Source organism: Podarcis tiliguerta (genome assembly GCF_965153285.1).
Source record: "Podarcis tiliguerta genome assembly, chromosome: 8".
Taxonomy (NCBI): Eukaryota; Metazoa; Chordata; class Lepidosauria; order Squamata; family Lacertidae; genus Podarcis; species Podarcis tiliguerta.
The window spans coordinates 16,190,269-16,213,254 of record NC_139541.1 but is presented as its reverse complement, the minus strand read 5'-3'; the positions used below and the strand labels follow the sequence as shown (position 1 = coordinate 16,213,254).

The 22,986-nt window shown below is 45.9% G+C and overlaps 1 protein-coding gene across 31 annotated transcripts in view; it reads right to left on the bottom strand.

Annotated features, from left to right (window-relative positions):
* Positions 1-22,986, bottom strand: part of RERE (arginine-glutamic acid dipeptide repeats) — a 340,996-nt gene that overhangs the window by 122,416 nt on the left and 195,594 nt on the right. For 29 of the 31 annotated variants that reach the window (XM_083453656.1, XM_083453669.1, XM_083453672.1 and 26 more), the window contains 3 exons: positions 9,015-9,063; positions 4,546-4,670; positions 3,989-4,088 (listed from right to left, as the gene is read on the bottom strand). In XM_083453656.1, coding sequence (XP_083309782.1) covers positions 3,989-4,088; positions 4,546-4,670; positions 9,015-9,063 — 274 coding nt within the window. Of the gene's footprint in view, positions 1-3,988; positions 4,089-4,545; positions 4,671-9,014; positions 9,064-22,293; positions 22,533-22,986 lie in introns of those variants that run through there. The other 2 variants (XM_083453675.1, XM_083453676.1) reach the window with 2 other exon arrangements.

Here is a 22,986-nt window from a genome sequence, read left to right as displayed (position 1 = left end):
TATAAAAAGCTGGAAAAATTTACCCATGCTATTAAGCAAATAATCACTGGAAGGAGTTGTTCGACTAGATAATATAAACGCTGCACAGCGAAAACTTCCCCTGCTCTTCATTTCTATCGGGTGTAATTAACAATAAATCATACTGAGGGTTACAGCACCCTGTTATTACATAAATAAAACACTAGCAAAGAAGCTTGTCAGGACTGATTTATGTGAAGTGCTGCTCTGAAGTTTATTGCATTTCCATAATAAGAAATCATAGAGCATATCAATTTTTTACCATTAATCTTTGGGGCTGCATATTATCATTTCTGAAGGCGCAGGAGCACACCCCCTTGGTACAACATGAGCCGCTTGCCAGTGACTCAGAGGACTGATCCACAACCCACAAAGAGGAAAGGAAGGAGGAAGGCGGGCCAAGCCAGCAAAGGGTTGCCTCGCTGCTGTCGGGCTTTGCCAAGCGCCACCCCAGACCTGCTCAGCTCTGAGCCCAGGAAAGCCAAGCAATGTAGGGGCAAGTAACACACATAATCCTCCTGAATCATGGCTAGTGTTAGTACTAATTGTAGCCCTGTGGCCTGGAGCATCTCCTAGCAAGCGATGTCCTCTTGTGTCCCTTACAGCTATTCCATAAAGTAGAAAAGGGACCAAGACTGCATATAAGCAGGTGCAGAATGCTGTGGCTAGACTGCTGATAGGGGCTGATGGTTTGTGACACCTGCTAAAACATATGCCCTGGCTGCCCATATCCTTCTGGGCCAAGAACCAACTGAACTCTTATAGTCCAGCTCATTCACTGTTTGTTGCCCCCTGCCCCACGTCAGAGAGGCCTAACTGGCCTTCACCAGAAGTCCGGCATTTAGTACCACTGTCCCTTTGCGGTGGGACACTCTTCCAAGTGGTGATTTGGCAGGCGCCCTCACTTTTGACTTCCAAGCATCTCTTGAACAATCATTTATGCCGAAAAGCCTGTGGAGCAGTCTAAAATGCCACTTAAGAAGCCAGGCATTTCAAATATTGCTTTCAACCATTCTATTTCTACGGCGCCTTTCTAAAGTTAAAGCCATGCTCAAAGGAGACTCACAACGTATTAAAAAATTACACTGCTACAAACGTAGCAAAATTAGTCATAAGCAGTAAACAAGACATCAAAAAGTACCCAACTGAATTGAACAATTTTTGCATAAATCATAAAGATACAAAAAAAATTATCTGAAGTACTGGTTGTTGTTTTCATTACTATCTATCTACACCCACTTTTCATTTTTCATAATCCTTTTACAGATGACTTGTCTATTTTGTTTTTATAGTACATGCACACAATAATAATAAAAAGGAGTTCAGCCTCCAGTGATACTGCTGCAGAAATTTATCAAAAGCAAAATTCAGGCTGAATTCAGCTGCAAAAAACAGCTCTAAAAATCCTGCCAGCATTACCAAAACTTGTTGTGCTGCTATCTTCTCTTTAAAAAAACACACAAAGGTATTCCACAAATCCCCTGCTCTTATTTGGGCCTTGCAGGGGCCACCATCCAGATTACCACTCAGATCGCAATACCTGCTCAGCTCTAGTGATATTCAGTATCTACCATTGTGATGCACAGGCACTGCTGGGCCCCTACTGTGCTTCTCACAAATCTACAGCAGACAAATCCAGCAAGCAAGAAAGAAAGTGGTGCTCTATATTATTTATGTGGAAGAGAATTATGCACTGTGGCTACCTGTCGTTGAAAACGTCAGCACAAAGGTAGAGTGTCTGGCTTGTGAACCACAAAACCTCCAAGTCAACTCTCTTACCTAAGTCACTAAAATGAGCTTCAGGGAAGATGCTCCTCTTTCCACATCAACACTGGCACAAGACACTTTGCTGCCTGGAGAAGAGTCCAAGCTGCTCCCTGCTGAACACTTCAGGTCTTGACGTATTCCCTGCCCTCCCAAGCTACAGTACCACCTCAATAAAGTTGATTCACCCTGCCGTATGGCAGGGTACTTTTGCTGGCTCTTCTCAATCTCAGCTACCCCATCTGCAAGATGGCAATTATTATTATTATTATTATTGATTTTTTTTGGGGGGGGGGACACCCTTCAGTTGCGTTATCAAGCTGGAGCCTTCTCTACAGTCTTTTGGGCACCTTCACAGCAGATGAGATAGGCAGCAGGGCTCGTTTCATCAGCTCTGCTGGCGGCCCAGCTTCATCACTCACCTCCTGTCCCCTGAACTGTGCCACCTGGTCATTATAAGAACAGCAATTTAAGAATTGGTGGTCTGTGTTTGATTCCTCCCCCCCTTCCCTCCCTGTTGCTTTACCCTTGTGTGTCATGTTTCCCCCCTCAAGATTGTATTCCTATGCGTACAGACTGTTTTGTTTTAACTGATTGTATGTAAGCCACCCTGGGAGCCTTTTTGGCTGAAAGGCAAGGTTCTAATGCTCTAAATAAAAATAAATTCAATAAGAATTCTAAAATCTTTACCCAGTCGGTACCGGTATTGGACTTGAAGTTTTTTTATGCATGCACTGTTGTTCTTTTAAAGTGTTTTCAGCCCCACTCACCTCACAGAGTGTTTGTTGTGGGGGAGGAAGGGAAAGGAGAATGTTAGCCGCTTTGAGACTCCTTAAAGGGAGTGAAAGGCGGGATATCAAATCCAAACTCTTCTTCTTCTGTTTTTATATTTATAATTGTTTCTTTAAAACAAAACATGTTTAATTCTGCAGTTGTTCTGTTTCCAGGAAGGTAGCTATGTTATTGAACAGCACTGAGGATCTTAAAGACAAACAAATGTAACGAGCTTTTACGGACTGGAGTCCACTTTATCTGATGAATTTAGTCTTATCCTGAGTCATCACAGAGTGGTGGTGTACACAAGTTGTATACAGGGTGTGGTGGTAAAATATTCAACAGTGAGGTCAGTAGGAAAGGAAGCACATTAAGTGAATGCTATTAAAAGTGAGCTGGGGGAGGAGAGCCCTATTCCACTAGTGGGAGCCCTTGCACTGGCTTTCACTAGTGCACCATGTTAGTTGCACAGGTGAGTCCACATATTTATGTATTTGGATTTTCCCTACCAAGAGCTGTGGGTACCAAATGGCCCACCAATGGAAGTAATAAAGACGATTCCTGCACAAGCAACATCAAGCTTCCAGACTGCAATGGGATTAGAAATGTAATTAGAAAAAGAGTGGGTAGCAGGGAGAGGTTAGGATATGAACACCCAGTCTCTGTGGCACTGTAGCTGAGGCCATGGCGAAAAGTTGAATTCACAAAGCTCTTTGGTGATTTAGCAGGTCTTCCTGCAGAAATCACAGCTTCTATGTGAGAAGTGATGGAGCAAGCTAAAAGCTGGAAAACTCACAGAAGCAGATGGCCTCCCATCCCAAGTGAGAGCTAAGGAAATGTAAGTGCAAAATCACAGAGAAACTGAGGTCAATGTACTGTGTTGTGCCTAAAAAGGAACAACAACAAAAAGTCCAATAAAAGCCCAAAACTGCAGGGGCGCAGTGTGTTCAGTCAAAAGAAGTACATTTAGCTTGTGGATTTGGGTTCAAGTCCCACTTTTTCCCAATTGTGAAAAACCATCAAGTGGTCTGGCATTGGGGCTGGGGAAGAACCTGCTTGAGGCTTTAAGAAAGCTGCTACTACTCAAGGTTGATCTGCCTTCATCAGCCTAGCATCCTCTAGCTGTTTTGCACTTCCATTCCCATCAGCTGCAGCTGGAGGGCACCAGATTGGGGAAGATTGGGGTAGAGTAGACAATATGTGCTGTATACAGCCAGTCCCATGACCCACCATTCAAAGATGGAAAAGCAAAGATGGAAAGGCAAACCAGAAAGATGATTCTCACATTTTGGAAGGCACCGGGGCAAGGGGGGCAGGCCTTAAGATGACAAAGACCCATGGAGTAACCCAAAGTTGATGGGGGAGGGGGAGAGAGACAGCAAACTATTTCAAGATTAGTGCAAAGTTAATGGCACAACAGCAGGAGACTTACTGTGTTGAGTGCGTTGAGAGTAGTGTCATCGCGGGAGGCTGCGACACACCCGTCTTCCGTGGATCCTCCGTCGCACATCCCTGCAAAAGCTGCCATGCTCCTTGAAAGGACAGAAAAAGAACTGTTATTACGTTTGTCTAAAAAACGAAAAGAGTATTCAAAAAAGAAAAGCTGTAACTCATTGGGAGAGCAACTGCCTTGGCATGGAGAAGATTCCAGCTGCAATCCCCATCATCTCCAGTTGGGCTGTGAGAGACTCCCTGACAGTGAGTGTGGATAATTCTGAGCTAGATGGACCAACGGCCTGACTCAGAATAAGGCAGGTCCCTATGCTTCTAAAAGTCTGCTGACAACAGTGCTCAGTTTTTGCAGGAGTTGCAGCTGAGCAAATTAAAATTTATACTACACCACAAGACTGGGAGATTTATCCCGAGCGCAAGATGTGGAATCCTTTGTGCATGCAGGAATTTAGACCTCAATCTCTGAGCAGGATGCTGCCGCCTGAAGCAGCAACTCCCCACTGCAGGGACGAGGGAGATGTGTTTGCTTCACGTTACCGTGCTGCCCTCAGGTACATGAGCAGGTCGCAGTCATTGACCCCAGGCATCCACACAAGCTCCTCGTGCTGCGTCACTGTGTCACTGTCTCCGGAAGGGAACGGCTGCAGCTCTGGGAGTTTGGCCTTGAGGGGGAAAAATTCAAGAGGCAGAAGCAAGAGGATGCTTGTTAGCACACATGCAGAGACACTGGGTTGTATTTCCAAGCTCTACCAAACATTTTATAAAGCAAGCAGAAATGGACATGTAAAATACTCGCCCCTAGTGTGAAAAACAGCCTCTAGGTGACCAAATGAAGGTGGCTTTTGTGTGTGTGTGTGTGTTTTTGGAATGGGGCATTGTGCTCGTTTCCCACCCTTTCCACCATGCCCATTTCACAGCTGAGGAAGAGGAAGGTCATTTGCTTGATCGCTATCTCCAATAGCAGAGGTGAAGCTGAATTACATAGCCTCCATGAAGACATAGTGCTTTGCCAAAAATATCCTCTTCCTCTGTCTTGACCCCTGCAGTCCCATATCCAGTGCTGGATTTACATATAAGCTAAACAAGCTATAGCTTAAGGCCTCACTCTCTTGCCCCCCCCCCAAAAAAATGTAAAGAAAAAAAACCTGGATGTACATTTCCAAAATATAAGATAAAAAACAAATAAAATAAAACCTACATACAGCAACAGTGTTTTGTGTTGTGTAGGCTCCTATTTGTTATGTGCGAATGGCTTTAGATACCTATTAGGTCCATAATATATAATTAGATAGATAGATAGATTGACAGACAGATAGATAGATTGATAGCATATATTCAACACAAAAAACAGCGGCAATTTGTTGACAAAGGACAGCTGGACATATAAAGGGCCCCATTACCTTCAGTAGCTTAGGGCCTCATCAAACCTAAATCTGGCCCTGTTCATATCCCTACATTCACTGCATCTTGGACCTGGAGATAACGGGACACCCCCCCCCAACTGACCCCACAGGCATTTCCAGAGTGTGAGAATGTGCTGTGGCATGAAGGCACACTGTGCGCTTGCTGAGGATTCAATTAGCAGCCTTGATCATTGACAGCAACGGTTGCAAGACAGTAAAAAGCTTTTCAAGCCTGTAATTACCTCTCACGGTTACAATGCAAAGCACATCTGAAAGGCTGTATTTTATATAGATATAGATACATATAGATACATCTAACCAGTAATTACATGCCACAGGTTCGGAAGACATTCTAGCACTCCACTTGTATTTTCCTCTGGTCTTTTTCTCCAGAGGGAAGAAAATGATGCATCAAACTCCACCACTGGTATGTTATAAAGTGGCTGTAACTTGCATCAAGAGGGATTGGAAGTAAATGGGCATGCTCCGTCGCTTTAATGTATGCCTGCAAAGGCCCAAAATGGACCTGAAAATAGACATATTTATCTACCTTCCTGAAATAGTGCCAGCAGAACAAGAAGCTGTGAAAGCAACCCAAGAATACCAGTAAAAGGAGGAGGTGAAGAACAGAAAACCAGGCCTCCTTCATCTGTAGTGATCAATGTGGAAAAGCAACACTATCACAATGCAAGTATCACTTTAGAGCAGTCTTCCAAGTCAGTCTACCAAAAGTCTCCCCTGCCTCAGCACACAAATACACACAAAATACTAGCCTACCTTTCTATAAAAATTATCGTTAGCAAACTGTAGCCTGAAAGCAGGGAGCTAATGTTTGAAAAACTTTCCTGCCTAGTCACCTGGAGTCGATAATTAACTTGCCATAGGTGAGTGAATTATTTCCAAGCCTGCTTTATAATGCAACAGGTTGGGACAGTCCAAAAATGCAACCAACTCTGTTTAAATCTAGGGGTTGGGTTCAAGTTCGTCGTCACACAAATATAAAAGTAGCCCACCTGGATCAGGCCAAAGGTCCATCTAATCCACCATTTGTTTACAACAGTGGCCAACCAGATGCCTCTGAGAGGACCCCAAGCAAGGAATGAAGGCAGCAGCCCTCCTGTGCTCTTTTCTTTGCTTCCCCCCAGCAACTAGGATTAAAAGATATACTGCTTCTGAATATGGAGTCTCCAGATAGCTATCATGGCTAAGGGATGCTGACAGACCCCATCCTAGATGAATGTGTCTGATATGCCACCTCCCAAGATGAAATCATCCTGTAGAGGTATGTATATTCAGAAATAAGGCAATTTCTGCTAGACTGCTGGGTTTGTTTGGTTGTTATATACAGGGTGGAACCCAATGTTGGGCTAAATGAATTTTCTGTCAGCACAAGAATTCCTGCTTCTGCAACAGAACATTCTTCCCTGTCTCCTTCCTCCCCTCTGTATTATCCTAAATCTGTTCCAGTTTCCCCAGGTCTCTGGAGCAGATTTGGGGGGGGGGGGGGAGTCCCATTGTGCAAGGAGAAATCCTTGCACTGATGGGATAGGTTAGTTGAATACCACCCAAAGAGCCCCAATGTATCAGTTTTGCCCAACCTTTCCTTCAAGGAGCTCAAGAAGGTGTAAACGGTTCCCACACTTTTCCATTTTATCCTCATAACCACCCTGTGAGATAGGTTAGGCCAAGAGACAGTGACTGTCCCAAGGCTACCCAGTGAGCTTTATGGCTGAGCAGGGACTAGAACTCGGGGCTCCCAGGTCTTAGTCCAACACTATAACCATTACACCACACTGGGTCTCTTTTTATGTACAATTATGCTGGAATTTGGGAGGGACCACAGTTGAGTGGTGGGGTGACTGCATGCAGAAGGTACCTTATTCAATCTCTAGTTATAAAGCGTCAGGTGACAGGCATGCTAGACAATACCTCTCCCTGCCCAAGAAAGTCACCAACCGTTACAGTAAGCTATCCCTGAGCTAGAAGGCTGAATTGTCTGAAATGTTTGTAAGGCAGCTTCCTAACATCTGGCTAACAGGTGGCTAAAGGTAGTTAAACCTGTATTATCTTTTTGCATGGACACACCTGCACATCCGTAGCTGGAGAGCTCTGGCAGTCCCCAGTACACTTCATCACACTTTACTGCCCATGAGCAAAATGGAAGAGATTACAATTTTAAACAACCTTATTTGGGCAGGAAAATTCCTACAAATATCAGCAACACCTCAGGGATATACTTGATCATTCTGCAGCATTGTCTGTGGCATTATGAGCATTTAAAACTCTCCCACACACATAAAACACAGGAGAAGAGAGAGAGAGAGAGAGAGAGAGAGAGAGAGAGAGAGAGAGAGAGATGCACCAAAGTGGTCTCTCCAATCCTGCCCTTAATGGGACTGAAAAGCAAAGTGTGAGAAAGACACGATTCCAACATGAGAGGTGTCCAAAATAGTACACCGGCATATTCAGATGTGAAAAGGGTACCTTGGCACGCACCCTCGAGGCCCTCATTCAAAATGCTATTTAATAAAAATTAAGCCGTTTTACACTGAGAGAAGGGATTATTCTGCTCGGCAAGGAAGCTTTCAAAGAAGGCTGTCAAGGGAGCGAGTCCCAGAAGGCTTACTGTGCAGAGCACGCAACAACCTAAGCCCTGCAGGGCTGCTTTTTTGAAGAAAGGAAAAGGAAACAAAAAGACTGCTTGCCTCCAGGGGATGCTATAGGATTTGAAGAGACTAGTGGTAAAAGAGGGGAAACGGTGACATGATAAATACCACTTGGCACTTATATAATGTGTTTGGGTGTTCATAAAACAACCTTGCAGGGTGGGTCAGTAGTATTATCACCACATGGCAACAGAGGGGACGTCTGAACCTTTGTGCTTTGCTTAAGGACAACTAGATGCTATCCACACCACACATTTAAAGCACATGGCTTTCCACAAAGAATCCTGGGAACTGTATATTTTTTTAAGGGTGCTGGAAATAATACCTCTCTGAGAGCTACTGTTCCTATGGTTCACTGGGTGGGGTGGAATGATGAGCAGATGTGAGCCTAGTGAATTCATAGCAGAGGTGACATTTGAGCCCGGGGCCTCCGGGTGCAGAACGCATTCTCTTAGACACCACGCCACACACGGTCCTGTCAGTGACTGAGCGGCTGCTTTCAACACAAGTGAGGGAAGACCCTTCCCCTCCCAAGACCACTCTGTGCTTTCTAGTGGGCTCAAGGCACAGGCAGCTAGGATGAGTAATAGCTCTTACAGCGTTCACTGCCTTGATAGTGTGTTTGTCTGTGCGGATGATATAGAAATATTTTCAAATAAATAAATGTTTGTGGGCCAGTGGTCACTGTTGGTCTGTATGGGCAGAAGGGTTGTAGACCCTTAAATGATGCAGTGTCACAGAACGCATGGGCAGCCCTGGATCAAGATGCACTTCAAACACAAAGATCTGTGAGCATCCTGACATGGCGTCAACCTCCCTCTTCGACTGCAGCACGCTTAGGGGGACGTAGATGACACCTTGAGATTTGCAGATCGGAGATGGCCAGAAAGAGACAGTTCAGTGACTTGGATGTTCCCATTATGTAAGGAAGTCTTACCTGATGACTAGGCCCAACCCGGATTTCACCCTGTGTGCTGTTCAACCGCCTGCAATGGAAAGATACAGAACCACCAGTGAGTAAGGGGAACCAAGTGGTACAACGCACACCCTCCCTGTACTGGGTGAGCATGTACAGCCACTGCTTTGAGAGCACAACTGGGAATAAAACCACAGAATGCCTGGTTAGTCTTTAATGCCATTTCAAAACGGTGCAGGGAAAAATCCCTCCAGCAAGACTCCAGAGCAGTCTTTGCTATTTTGACTATAACTCCCATCATCCCAGTCCAGAATGGGTGGGGTGGGGAGAAGAGTTTTAAGTTCAGGACATCTGGAGGGCAGCAGGTTCGTGAAGTCTGCTCTGGAGGCTATTTTCCCCATCTGCTAAGAATGGAATTTTAAGATGGAAACTTGGTGCACCCCAAAACCAAAAACAATGTTAAAACCAAGTCATTTGATCAGCAACAGCGTGTGAAGCAGCCCTTTGCAAAATGTGAGGAATGACACACGGTGACATGGTGCCTCAGCTGCTCCCTGTTCAGCCTTCGCCTAATGGGAAAAGCCTTTTAAAAAGAAACCGAGGCTGTGTCTGCTTACAGCTTGCATGAATCAAGAACCTTCCCCAGCACCACACACACACACACACACACACACACATCCTGGTTGCATTGTTCATTTCAGAAAGACACCCTAGGGTGAAGGCAGAGAACGTGCGTGCCCAATCTGAAATGTCAGTGCCCAAAAAGCACGGGGGCGGAAATTGTGGTGGCAAAAGGGATCTGATTCAGCCCCCACCTTTGTTTGTTTAATGTTTCATCCAAAGGATGTCTCCAGCAAGAGGCTGCCATCTAGCTGCACGCAGAGAATGCCACTCTATTTTAACTCCAATTCTGGCCTCCAGCAGCAGTTCTTAGCCCATTGGGCTCTTCTGGCTCCTTTGCTCAGCATGGGACTCACCACTAACATCTAATAGGCACACCTAGGAAAGCCTTGGGCTGCAGATTTCTTGGACACCTTAACTTGCAAGACTAGGTATTTTAGGGTTTTGCTCTCAGCTTTGGCACTGTGAGGTCTGCTGCTTCTTTCTTTTCTTTTCTTTTTTAACTGTGGCCCTGAAATAAAATTCCTGAGGGTTGGACCTTTGCTAACTAAGCTTAGTGCTAAGCTGTCAACCTTTATTTTGGGGAAAATGCCAAGAGCGTGGGTACCAGCTACAGACATTTATACTCTTATGGTTGGGAGGCAGCATCTTTGGCAGTAAGTGTTTTCCTTTACATTTTCTTTTCCAAAACAAGTACAATAACATTTCTTTTTTAATTAAATGAAAGCTAAGGTTTTATTTGGGACGCGGGTGGCGCTGTGGGTTAAACCCCAGAGCCTAGGACTTGACGATCAGAAGATCGGTGGTTCGAATCCCCGTGACGGAGTGAGCTCCCGTTGCTCGGTCCCTGCTCCTGCCAACCTAGCAGTTCGAAAGCACGTCAAAGTGCAAGTAGATAGTACCACTCTGGCGGGAAGGTAAACAGCGTTTCCGTGTGCTGTTCCGGTTCACCAGAAGCGGCTTAGTCATGCTGGCCACATGACCCGGAAGCTGTACGCCAGCTCCCTCGGCTAATAAAGCGAGATGAGGGCCGCAACCCTAGAGTCGGCCGCAACCCCAGAGTCGGCCACAACTGGACCTAATGGTCAGCGGTCCCCTTTACCTTTTAAGGTTTTATTTACTTAGGGTGAATTTATCCCACACTTTTCCTCCAAAGCTCAGAATAGCATGCAACAACCCAGTAAGTCAGCAGAAAACCATGGAACATACTCAAGCCATATGTAGTGAGCTTCGTGACTGAGTACTGATTTGAACACAGGTCTCCCTGCCACCCATCTGACACATCATCCGTAACACCAGCTCTGGGTCAAAGGAGGTTTTAAAGAAAGCATTTTCCACACCTCAGGGCTTACATGGATTGCTACTTATGCCAAGAAAGTTTGCTTCCTCCAGAAGACTTGAGGCCCAACATGAAAAGTCAGCAACTTCCAGGTTTATTACAGCTACTTCTAGGTAGGTTGGGAGAGCAAGCTATTTCTCAGGGGCCCACAAATAATTGTTACTGATCTCTGAGCAGCCTGCTTCCATCCTGCTTATTTTAAGAATCTTGTAACATTAAGAATCTGCTGCCCAAGTTTGCTTGTTTTCCTCTACTCTCCCCCAAATCCTTTTTTCCTTTTGTATCATGTCTTTTTACACTGCAAAGCCTGAGAGCAGGAATCACGTTGCTTTCAGCTGATACGTCAGTCGCTCTGAGGACCTCTCTAGCTGAGGAAGATAATCGCTTTCAATCAATGCTTTGCTGATCGATCAGCCATGAACCAACATTCCCTAAAACAGGTCCCTGGAATCAGCTGTGGGGAAACTTATAGTCAAGAGCAGAGGTAGGCAACCTAAGGCTTGTGGGCCAGATGCAGCCCAGTTGCCTTCTCAATCCAGCCCACGGATGGTCCGGGAATCAGCGTGTTTTTACATGAGTAGAATGAATGTGTCCTTTTATTTAAAATGCATCTCTGGGTTATTTGTGGGGCATAGGAATTCGTTCATTCCCCCACCACCACCCAAAAATATATAGTCTGGCCCACCACATGGTCTGAGGGATGGTGGACCGGCCCACAGCTGAAAAAGGTTGCAGACCCCTGGCCAAGAGCAGGTTACCTGAGAATCTAGCTTTGTCCCTTATACACCCGGTAGGGCTCTGTGGTCAAGCTTCTCCTGTGAGTTCCAAAGGTCTCAAAAGCCTGCTCTGCAGTAACTCAGAGTAGGGCTTTTAGTGTGGCTGCCCTGTTCTGTGGAACAGCATCTCCGCTGAGATATTTTCCAGAACAACTGGAGGCATTTTTGTTCTAGGAGGCTTCCCCAGCTGAATGAACAGGTCTCTGCCACGGGTGTCTCCTTTAATTTATTTTTAATTAATTTGCTATTATGTTCTCTCCTGTTTTTAACTTTTTAAAGACTTTTTATTATTATTTTGCATACGTTGCCTTAATACATATATGTGGAAGGTGTTGTAATAATAATTAACTATAATAGGAGGAGATGACATTCAAGCAGGTGAATAAAATTTAGCAACCTACAAAAGAAAAGAAAGATTCTCTAGATTGCTGTGGGCTGCCAGTGGAGAAGCAGAGTGCTTGGGTTCGATGCTGGGAAAGATGGAGTGCTCTGTCCTACCTGCAACATCACCTTTATTCGCCTACATGCAATTCCCATTCGCCAGTGGCCACCAGGCTAGTGGTTAAATACCAGCCTGAAGAAACCCTAGCCAACCATACATAATCATATGCACTTTGAAGGTCAACCTGAATTTATCTGACCTAATTTTCCCCTTAAGGACGTGTATGCATGTTACAACATACCTCGATGCTCACTGCATACATAGAATCTATTTCAAACCGGTAACATCCTGCAGCTGGAATATGCCACTGTATTGTCTTCTCCCTCTATGGAGTTCACAGCGAGACAAGGAAAGATGAAGCGCACTTTTATTATGTAAAGGGAGGGGAAATGCATGAATAGGAATCAATGCTCGCCGAGTTGCAAAATACAGGCGGCTCTGTGTAATCTTTTCTGCAATCCCAGCTCTTTTCATTCCCACAGTTGGGTTTATAGTGAGAAAAACAAGCCGCTAAACCCATCCCTTTATTCCAACACCTTTCTGTACAATGGCTCCCTGCCCAGAAAGAGGTATAGCAAAAAGACGCTGTGTGGTCTTCATAAGAACACTCTGAACAGAAAGAGGCAGGCAGGCAGGCAGCCGGGGATGCGTTCTGGCCCCCAGGCTCAGCAGATTCAGACAGAAGCTCTGCTGCTGCTCAACTCTTTTCAAATGATGCATCCAAACCCCTACCACAGGGTTGATATTGACACACACGCATCCCAGGTCGATGGGACTGCACGTGGGGTGAAAAAAGACCTAGGGGTTGAAAGGGGGTTAAAAAAAAAGAGTCTGAGGTGGAAAAGACGTTTACAAGGTATGCCGCAAGTATTTTTTTAGAATTACAAAACAATAAGCCTCGGAAATAAAAAGTGTGGGCATGTACAGGGTGCACCTCCCTTGCCAATGAGGAGCCTTTGTAGTTAATAAGATGATTTCATGATACAAGAGTATCCTCTCCTGCACTTTTTATGTTTTACAATTCCTAGCAATGGCAACTGATTGGTGATGATTAAATGCTGACATATATTTTGATATTCCTTGACTTGATTTCATTTATACACCTAAGAAATTGGGCTGGGGCCTTCACAACTTATGAGAGGGGTATCAATGAACTCGGAAGTTTGAGAAACCCTGCCCTGGTATAAGAGGCTATATCCCAACACAGAGACGGCTCCTGCACATTTCTGGAGCGAATCCTCCACATACACAAGGAGACTCTATAGCGAGACGGGCCAACTTCTCATACCAAGTGGGCTGCACATTGCCTTGTTGCGTGTGTGCAAGGGGTTGGGCAGGGTGGGGGCGTCAAACGTTGCCGCATGCGGTCCTGGGGCAGCGTGTTGGACCACCCTGTCCTAAAGGGTATTTCTGTGTGTTGAGCAGCCCAGCCTTGTGGCTCCCCAAGAGGGAAGGTTATAAATGACAGACAGGGGCTTTTCAGTGGGGATGAGGAGAAACTGAGGTGAGGATGGGGGAGACATGATGGAGAGAGGTGGGAAACCTATGGCCCTAAACAGATATTGCAGGACTACAACTCCCATCATCCCTGACCATTGGGCATGCTGCCCAGGGCTAATGGGAGCGGGAATCCAACAAACACCTGGGGAGGGCATGCACCCAGGCATCCCATCCCTGGGTTAAAGACTTAAGATCCACGATAGGCTTAAAAGATTGCACTTCCTCTCGGAGTGCATAGCTAATTGATGGCATTCTATGCTGCGAGATCTAGCAACGGGCTGCTGGCTTGGCCAGCTTTAAATAGGAAGACAAATTCACAGAAGTCAAGTCAAGCAGTGCTTCCTAGACGTCCTGGTATTGAATGCTACTGAATGCAAATTGCTGGGAAGCAACTGTGCGAGAGAGCTCTTGCCTACATAGCCTGGGCTGAGGGTTTGCCAGAGGCATCTGGGTAGACTACTGTGAGGAGCAGGCGACTAGACCCAGATGGACCTTTGGTCTGATGCAGCCCATGCATGCTCAGATGCATAAATTCCATCATCACAGAGCCATCATTCTATGCGAATCTGGTGCCCTCAGGATCTTTTCCTGGACTCCAACTCCCACCAGCCTGTGCTGGGCTAGGAGGTGATGGGAGTTGCAGTCCAAAACCTCTGGCGGACACCAGGGTTGGCAAAGGCCGGAACACTTATTAGAATAGCTTCAGTGGATCAGAATCTCCACCTGCTTTCCCCAAGGTTTTCAAAGGCTGCATCATCCCCTGCTTGGCTACTGTGGAGTGGTCCTCGTTCCATATACTGCTTCTCTGGACTAGTGCAGACTGTCACTTTGCAGAGGTTTTTATTTTACTATCTCTAGGCACACACATACAAGCATCGAGAAGGAGCAGGAAGATCAGCTAACTGCCAGAGGCATTTTGTAAAAAACCAAAATACACCACACTGCTGCCTCCAGATATTGCCTGGATCACTTCGGATTTTGCCCTCCTTTACTCTGCGCATCCATCCCTCCTAGCTCTGTTTAAATATGAGAAAAGGAAGAATGCAGTTAAGAAGCATAGGGCTTTTTTGTGGAGGGAAGCTTCTGGGGTACTCCAAACTTTGAAAGAAGTATGCATTTACCCTTGCACACACACACACAAGGCTAAAAAGACACAGTTGATTAAAAAAAACTATGTTAAGGTCAATGAGTAAATGCAACAATAATGGGGGGGGAGTGTTGGGGTGTTTATTCCATGAGATTGGGGGGTGGGGGTGGGGAAGGGATAAGGCTGGAAGCGGGGAAGGAGGGGGGGAGGATGATGAGAGGAGCAAAGGAGCCAGCGCAGTGTATGAAATCTGACACCAAAGGAAAGCAATGTAACAAAAGTGGTATCCATAGCAACAACAACTTAATATTTCAGTCCCTCTTCAGCTGCAGCGGATTAAATATAATGACAAGATGTTCCCCCTTTGAAAAGTAACCTGTTGCCATGGAAACGCTGTAGTCTCTTGAATAAACAGGGACTGGACAGAAAGGAACTGGAGGCCTGCAAATGAATATCAAAAAGGAAGGGACTCTTCCCCCCACCGCCACCCACACCCACCCCACCCCACCCCATCCCAGGGTGCACTGGAGCCCTCTAATCCTCAGGCAGATAAGTGGGGGGTGGGGGGTGTTGGCTACGAGGCAAGAGAACTGCCCTTTCTGGCTTCAAAGCAAGGTGGGAATCAATGTGGGGGTCCCGGCAAGTGGGAGAGAGAAGAAAGTAAGACTGATAGGAGGGCTGGACAATTAGCTTACATTTGCCTTGCAGGAGCTCAAATAGGAGCATAGGAAGCTGCCCTATACCGAGTCAGACCAATGTTCCATCTAGCTCAGCATTGTCTACACTGGCTGGCAGCAGCTCTCCGGGGTTCCAGGCAGAGCTCTTCCCCAGCCTAAAATGGAGATGTTGGGGACTGAACCTTCTGCATGCAAAGCAGTTGCTCTGCCACTGAGCTACAGCACGTCCTCCAGATCCCCACCTTGCATGGGGACATTGGGACAGGCGCCCAACACATTAGTAAAAGGGGCAACTTCAAGCACAGTATGTTTTAAAGGAGGAAGAAAAGAGCCTCCTGCACCTCTGACTTTGGCAATCCTATCCACTAAATCCCACCACCACCTGAATAATGTACAGAGTTCCTAAAACCCTTCCCAGTTTGTAGAGCTTTGGCAAAACCTTTATGCGGTTTCATGACCATGGAGCAGCTTGCTCCTGTGTGCTGCTGGAGACTGACTCATCTTCACGGTCATGAGCAAGTGATCGCCTCCAGCCTACTCAACAAGGCTGGCAAATGGATAAAACTCTTTGTGCAACAGAAGCTACAGAAATAACCAAAGGGCTCTCCCAAAAGCCTTGGGACTAAGCCGTTAGGCTCAGCTGGTCGATGTTAGAGCACATGCTCTATGTATGGAGGGTTTCTGGGTTCTGTCCATGGCATCTCCTGCTCAAGCAGAGCTATGGAGGCCTCAACCTGCCTGTGGTTCCTGGAACAGATGGACTAAAAGGTGGGCTCAGTACAAGGCAGCTGCCCCAAGCTCATGTCTTCCAGACATTCTGTACAACACCACCCACGCAGGCTGGAGCTGATAGGAGTTGCAGACCAAATACATAGGACACATTCACACCCTACATTTTTAAGCACTGTGATATCACTTTAAGCAGTCTTGGTTTCCCACAAAGAACGATCTGCAGTTTGTCAAGGGTGCTGAGAATTGTTCGGAGACCACTGTTCCCCTCTCGCAGCGGTTTAACCATCAATCCCTTTCCCAGGGAACTCTGGGAATTATAGCTCTGGAAGAGGAATAGGGGTCTCCTGACAACTCTCAGCAACCTTAACAAACTACAGCTCCCAGGAGACAGCTTTGGGGGGAAGCCATGCCTGCTTGAAGTGTTATCATAGTGCTTTGAATGTAGGGTGTGAATGCGATCAAGTTGTGGAAGCCTGCCTGAATTGTCTTCCTCCTCTCTTAATTCTTTCGCACTTCCTACTGTGGATATTGCTAAATGGATTTCACTTTCAAAGATCAGCACCAAATTCTGTATGTGCAGTTGTTTTGCTTTTAAAGCTAAATGTCACCTTCATAGCAACTTTGGGATGTAGGCTCTTTGGATATTGCTCTTGGCGCTGAAGGCTTGGAAGGATAGGAACATAAATTATACTCATACTTCCGTTTCACAGATTGAGATGGGGGGGGGTGGCACTTGCGAAAGGGCATCCTGGTCGAGGACCAAAGCCTATGTCTCTCTGATGCAGCCTGCATTTCCTGTCTCTTGGATGCATCACAACTATTTTCTTATTTAAACGCAAAAATACCCACCACCCTTCCTTCACAATTTAGACAGCGAGCAACTGCCTCAAGGGTGTGGGGTGATATGGAGAGGGATGAGTGAAGCCATCAGCATTGCTCCTCAAGCCTCTCTGTTCCGGGCATATACTGCTGATTATGGGATGCTGAGGGCAAAGAACAGGAAGCTGCCACCTCCATCTTGCTCTGCTTATGAGCGTCCCCTGGAGTATCTGCCTGGTCAATCATGGAGGCAGAGCAGTAGATGAGATCCTTGGCCCGATCCGTATTTTTTTTGGCGGGGGGGGGGGGGGGCATTAGCAAAGCTAACAGACACCACCTGGCAGTGGTTTGAGTGAACTACTGGTGGTCCAAGGAGATTGTACTTCCAACCAGCTAGGTCAAGAGGAGGGAGTGGGGTCTGAGCATCTGAAAGGTGGCTTTATCTTTTCAAGGTGAACAAGCCCTTGAGGACAGGGACAACATATGCGAAAGGGCCAGAGCTCAGTAGTAGAGTGCATGTTTTGCAGGCAAAGGGCTGCTCTCTATGTCACTAAGAGAGAGCTAAAACACAAGCCTGTGTTCAGGTGTTACACTAAGCCAGGCCATGGTTTAGCTCGGCACGGAGGCAAAATGATCAGGAAGAAGGGGAGTGGCTGCACTAAGCCATGGTTTGGCACTAAGCATTGGTTGGCTTAACGTGCCATACAACCAAAGCAATAAGATGTTAACGTAGCAAGAAGGCAACAACTATCCAACAACATCATGTCAAATAATCCTTGAGAAGTTTTTAAAATAACTCAAGGAACCCCTCCATTTTAGGATCCCAGCTTGCTCTTGTTTCTTATATGCATTGACTAGAGTGCTATATCCAAAGGAGACAAATACAAAGTATACTAGTTGTATAACTGAAATTTTATTATTTTCTACCTATGTTATAATTACAAAGTTACAAACATTCCACATGCTTCCATGGACCAGAAACACTATCTCTCTTCTACACGAATCACCCTTTACTTGTACAACTTGTATCAAATGTTAAGTGTTACGAAGGAGCAGAGCCACTGAAATTAATAAACACATCTAACATGAGTCCATTAATTTTAATGGGTCTACTCTAAATAAAACTTAGCTGTATATGAACCCTCCTATTAGTGGTAGTGCTATCATTCTTGGAAAACTTTGATAACAATTGGTTTTATCTATTTTTTTAATGCCAAATGCTTGGACAATACATTTTAAACTGGTGCCAAAAAAGCTAACAAAGCAGGCACCAAGCAAACATGCCAGGAAGGCGTTTGAAATTCTGGATGCTGCCACCACTGCAAAGGCCCTATCCAGCCATGCCTCAAAGGGTGGGACACCTGACTTAGAATTAGAAGGAACAGGAGACAATATTCCCTGAGTTGAGGCGGGGAAAATATTTATCAGCTTCTGTTAAAAAGGCTTGAGATTCTGAGGAACACCAGGTATAATGCTGAAGTATATCAAAGGTTCACAAGGATGCAACATACACAAACATGACTGGTTTCACCTCCCACTCTGTAGCAATTGCAAATATGACTTTATGTCAAAGGCTAATTATGTCCCACAACCACTGTTGTAGTTCTGGAGGAACCCTAAAGGTTCACACCAGAGGATGAGGTGATGGCCACTAATTGAAATGGGACTCTTAAACGGATGATACAATTGCACAGAGAAGGGTTAGCCAATGCAATTTCCTCCAGCTGTTGTTGGATTCAAACTCCCATCATCCTCAGCCAGTGTGACCATGGTCAGGGATGACGGAAGCTACAGCAGCCGGAGGGCACCATGTTGGTGACTCCTGGCATAGAGGATAGACCCATTATTTACGAACATAATAGAATGAAAATAAAATGGCTGTGAGCCACAAAAGCTGAATGGAACTCTCATGAACAGAGACAGTCTACCTTTGAATACCAGGAGCTGACTGAGCTCAAACACAACAAGAGGGAGGAGGTGACTGTCATGCTGTGGATGTCCAAAACATGCTGGAATAGATTGTTTCGGTCTAGTAACACAATAACCATATTAACAGGAAAAATACGAATATTAAATCCTCCAAAATGAAATACTTTCACTCACGGTACTTCTGAAGCAAATCCAAATAACAACCGCAAAAAGCCCAAATTACATAAGAGAAATTATGTTGTATAAAACTAAGACCCACTCAAAGAAGAACCAATGAAATTAATGGACATAACATTGTCATGTCCATTCATTCCCATGGGTCAACACTGGTTACTACCCACCAGCTATGAAAAATTCTAGTCCTCATGAATTTGGAACAAGCCTCCCCAACTGCCCCGTCTCCCCAGAGAAACAGCTACTGATCCAGTGCAATATTTGACTGATCTGGACCCACGTCTACCCTGAATCCATTTCAATCCTGGGAGAAAGCCAAGAATCACTCTGTGAAGATGCATGGTATGCTAAAGTCATCCCTAATTGGGCTTGAGCAATTTTAACCTTGCCTTAAGACAGGTTTGCCACAAGGAACATCCAGCATCACATTACCAGAGTAGGCTAAAACCATCAGATATACAGCCACAAAAATGCCATTAGCAAACAAGTTTTTAAAAGTTTTAACAGCAGGGTTGGGGAGAAGCCTCAAGTTAATTTGAGCTCATCAGGATACTGGGCAGACTTCTCTTTGAAAGTTTCTTGTGTCATTCTCCAAAACAAACAAACCAAGTCAAAGCTAAGAGAAAACACCGTTAATATCCCTGAACGTGATTTTAGAGATCACTTAAAAACAAATAGCAAGGCTGCTGCACACACAGAAAAATTTACAGACATGCTGGCAGACAGCAATTGGAAAATCAATGTATAGGAAAGAAACAGTGATCTGCCCCTGGATCACAATGTACTGTCACATCAATTCATGGTGTACATCTGTGTTTGGTTTTAGAAGCTCAAAAATATAAGAAAAAGGATGCCCATTGGGTTCACCCAAGCTATCCAACAGGCTCACTTTACCATTATGGTCCCAACCATTACAGAGTGTCAACATGAGCACTTGCTCTGACCATGGTTTAATGTGCAGATTGCAAAACTGGCATGCCACCTTTTTCTGTGGAATTCAAAATGGCACAAATAAAGTTCCTGCTCCCACCTAATTTCAACAAGGGTGCCTACAGATTATGCCCAGCCACCAAATCACTCCAACATTCTGCTTTACTAATACCAAAAATTGCCCACACAGAACAGGAATGGGTTTGAAAGCACGCAAATGACAGTGAGAAGGTACAGAGTGACCTGATAGAATGACTCAGTGGAAGGACAATCTTAAGATTATGCTGCCATGGGGCCATATCGAAACACAACATGGACTGGAGGTAACAGGGACATTGGAAAGTGGGAATTCTTAGTATGATCTCCTGCACAGTCTGTAATAGTCTGCATGTGCCCTGCTAAACAAAATTCAATATTCTGAGCTAAGGAAAGCCAAATTAGTACCCCCAGCAATGCTAAGCAGGTATTTGAGTACACTGCACACTTTATTCTGCTACTGTGGTTCAAAACTGTATTAAAATAATTTGCAGTATGTGGAATAAAGTGGTGACAGAGGAGCATTGAGGCAAAGTATGTGGGAATGCAGAGTTGCAACAGTACAGAGAGGCACTGACTGGAGATGGTCAAGCAAGACACTGCTCAACCCAAGACCCAAGTCCAGACAAGCTGAAGGTCCACTAGTTTTCCTTACCAACTTTCAGTGGGTGCTGCTCCTATACATATATTGCCTTGGCAAGTTCTACCAACTTGTATGGTTTTTCAGCGGCCAGGTCCCATACTCACCCAGAAAACATACAGTTCTGCCCATAACAGGCCAGGTCTGTCCCTTCAAAGAAGGCCCTCCTGACTAGACAGCAGGAGGAAAATGAACAGCCATCAAAGCCAACTGTCAACTTCCCATTGAATCCTCCTGGCTTCTCCCAACACATAAATTAACAAAATTGCATACTTCACTGAGATCAGAGGAGGCCCTTGCCAAAGACCCACCAGAACATAAATCCTTAGTTGTAGTTATTCAATAGCAGACAGGACCCTTTTAACCCTTTAACATCACATGTACTGGACTTGCTTCAGCAACCTCTACGGCAATGCAGGGATGTGGCACAGATTCCTTTATTTACAATATATATTTCAATGGGCCACTTCAGTGGTTTTCAGTTTGTGGCCTGCAGAGCCCCCTGGCTTCTTTAAAAGCCTGCCATGTCTTCTTCCAAATGATACAGTCAGGAATGACAAAACAAGCACCATCCACTTCCAACTTTGCCGGCAGTGTGTGTGAGTGTGCGCGTGCGTGCATGCGTGCGTGTGTGCATTGGGGGGGGGCGGCTTTCTAGGGCCCAGTCTGAGCTGGGGGGGGGGAGAAGGAGTGTCCAAAGCCCCCACAAATCTGTTATACCCACACACCACCATAGTATTCTTTTGGAATCCTCTGCAAGTCAAAAAGTCATCCAGAAAGTCAACATGGAAACAGCTCTCCAAGGACTGAAAACGCAACAGCCGTGGTAGCCCACCGCTGCCTTGCCCAAGTTCACGGTTATGCGGCCTTAATTCCCTGAGTTGCCCACCCTGAGCAGACATTCCTCAGGCACCCAGCCTTAACAGCAAAGCCACCATGTTTGGGGTTGTTTGTTTTTTTAGGAAGCCGGGTTGCTTATGGGCAGCTCCGCTTACTGATGGGGCTTTGCAGGGAAGGAGGAGGGTCTCTTGCTCTCGTCACCTGCCTGCCAAAACAAGCAAGACTGGCTGTCAAAGCAAGTCCCGTCCCTCCTCCAAAGCAGCCAATGGCTACGGATCTATGACCCCTCCTCCTCCTCCCTGAACCCTTCCCCAGCACTGCCTCTGAGAGGCCCAAATATTTCCCTGCAGGCGCCACAGGCAAAAGCAGCAGAGGCTGGCTCTGATACCGCAACTAGCCGAGAGAGAGAGAGAGAGAGAGAGAGAGAGAGAGAGAGAGAGAGAATTACAAGTGCAATTTGCAACTGCAGAAGGAGGAGGAGAGAGATGGGGTAAAGAAGACAGGTTTGCATGGCTTCTACATTTGATCTTCTCTCTCCCCCCCCCCTCAAGAACATGCAATCCTGAGCACCGATTTGCATGCATTTCAATGAACGGAGACAGCTGCGTCTACAAGAGATCATGCAATAATTCAGGCAAGTAAGGACTCCGCCAGAGAGGGGGGAATTGCCGAAAGCACTGTGACAGCAGGCAAAAAAGGAAAAAGGAAAAACCCTGCATCACTCCCGAGGAGGCAAGGCCAGAGTGCTGTCAGCCTACCTGAAGGGGCCGAGAGGATCATCCATGGCTCTGGTGGGTGCAGCTGTTTCCCCTGACCTTGCCACTCCAAAAAAAGGAAAGGAGAAAAGAACAGAAAAGTCTGCCTGGCTTTCCCTACTCTAACTCCTCAAAATGGAGGCCCATGCAGTCTCAGATAGACCTGAGCGAGCTTCCACTGAGCTTGTGCTATGACCTAAGCCTGCACGCAGAACGCAGAAACTTCGCCCTCAGACTGACAGCACTGAGCATGTGCTGTGACCCCCCCCTCCCTCGTCCACATGACGCAATCAATCTCAGACCCTGCCGTTTCCGTAAATAAAGCCCAGCCAACAGGCACGGCGGGCTGCCGTCGCCACAGCAGCTTCAGCTTCGCCCTAGCAAGCTAGTGTGCAGGGAAGAGGGGCCTCCGCGAGGGAATCTGAGACTAGCAACACGCAGGAGAAACCAGGCAGTTCCAATGCCAGCATTTTTTCCATTTGCCGTTTGCCTCTATGCTGCTGCGTCTATAAGTTGGAATGAATGCCAGGAGGAATGGGGGGACTAACAGGGGGGCTTGGGGTCCAATTTCTACAGCAGCATTTTTTTTTTTTTTAAAGAGACCATCTAATAGAATTAAAACAAAAGGGTCATTTTAAAGTAAAACTGTGGCATCCGTGTGCAACCCCTTGGAGACAAAGCCACTTTTGCAATATT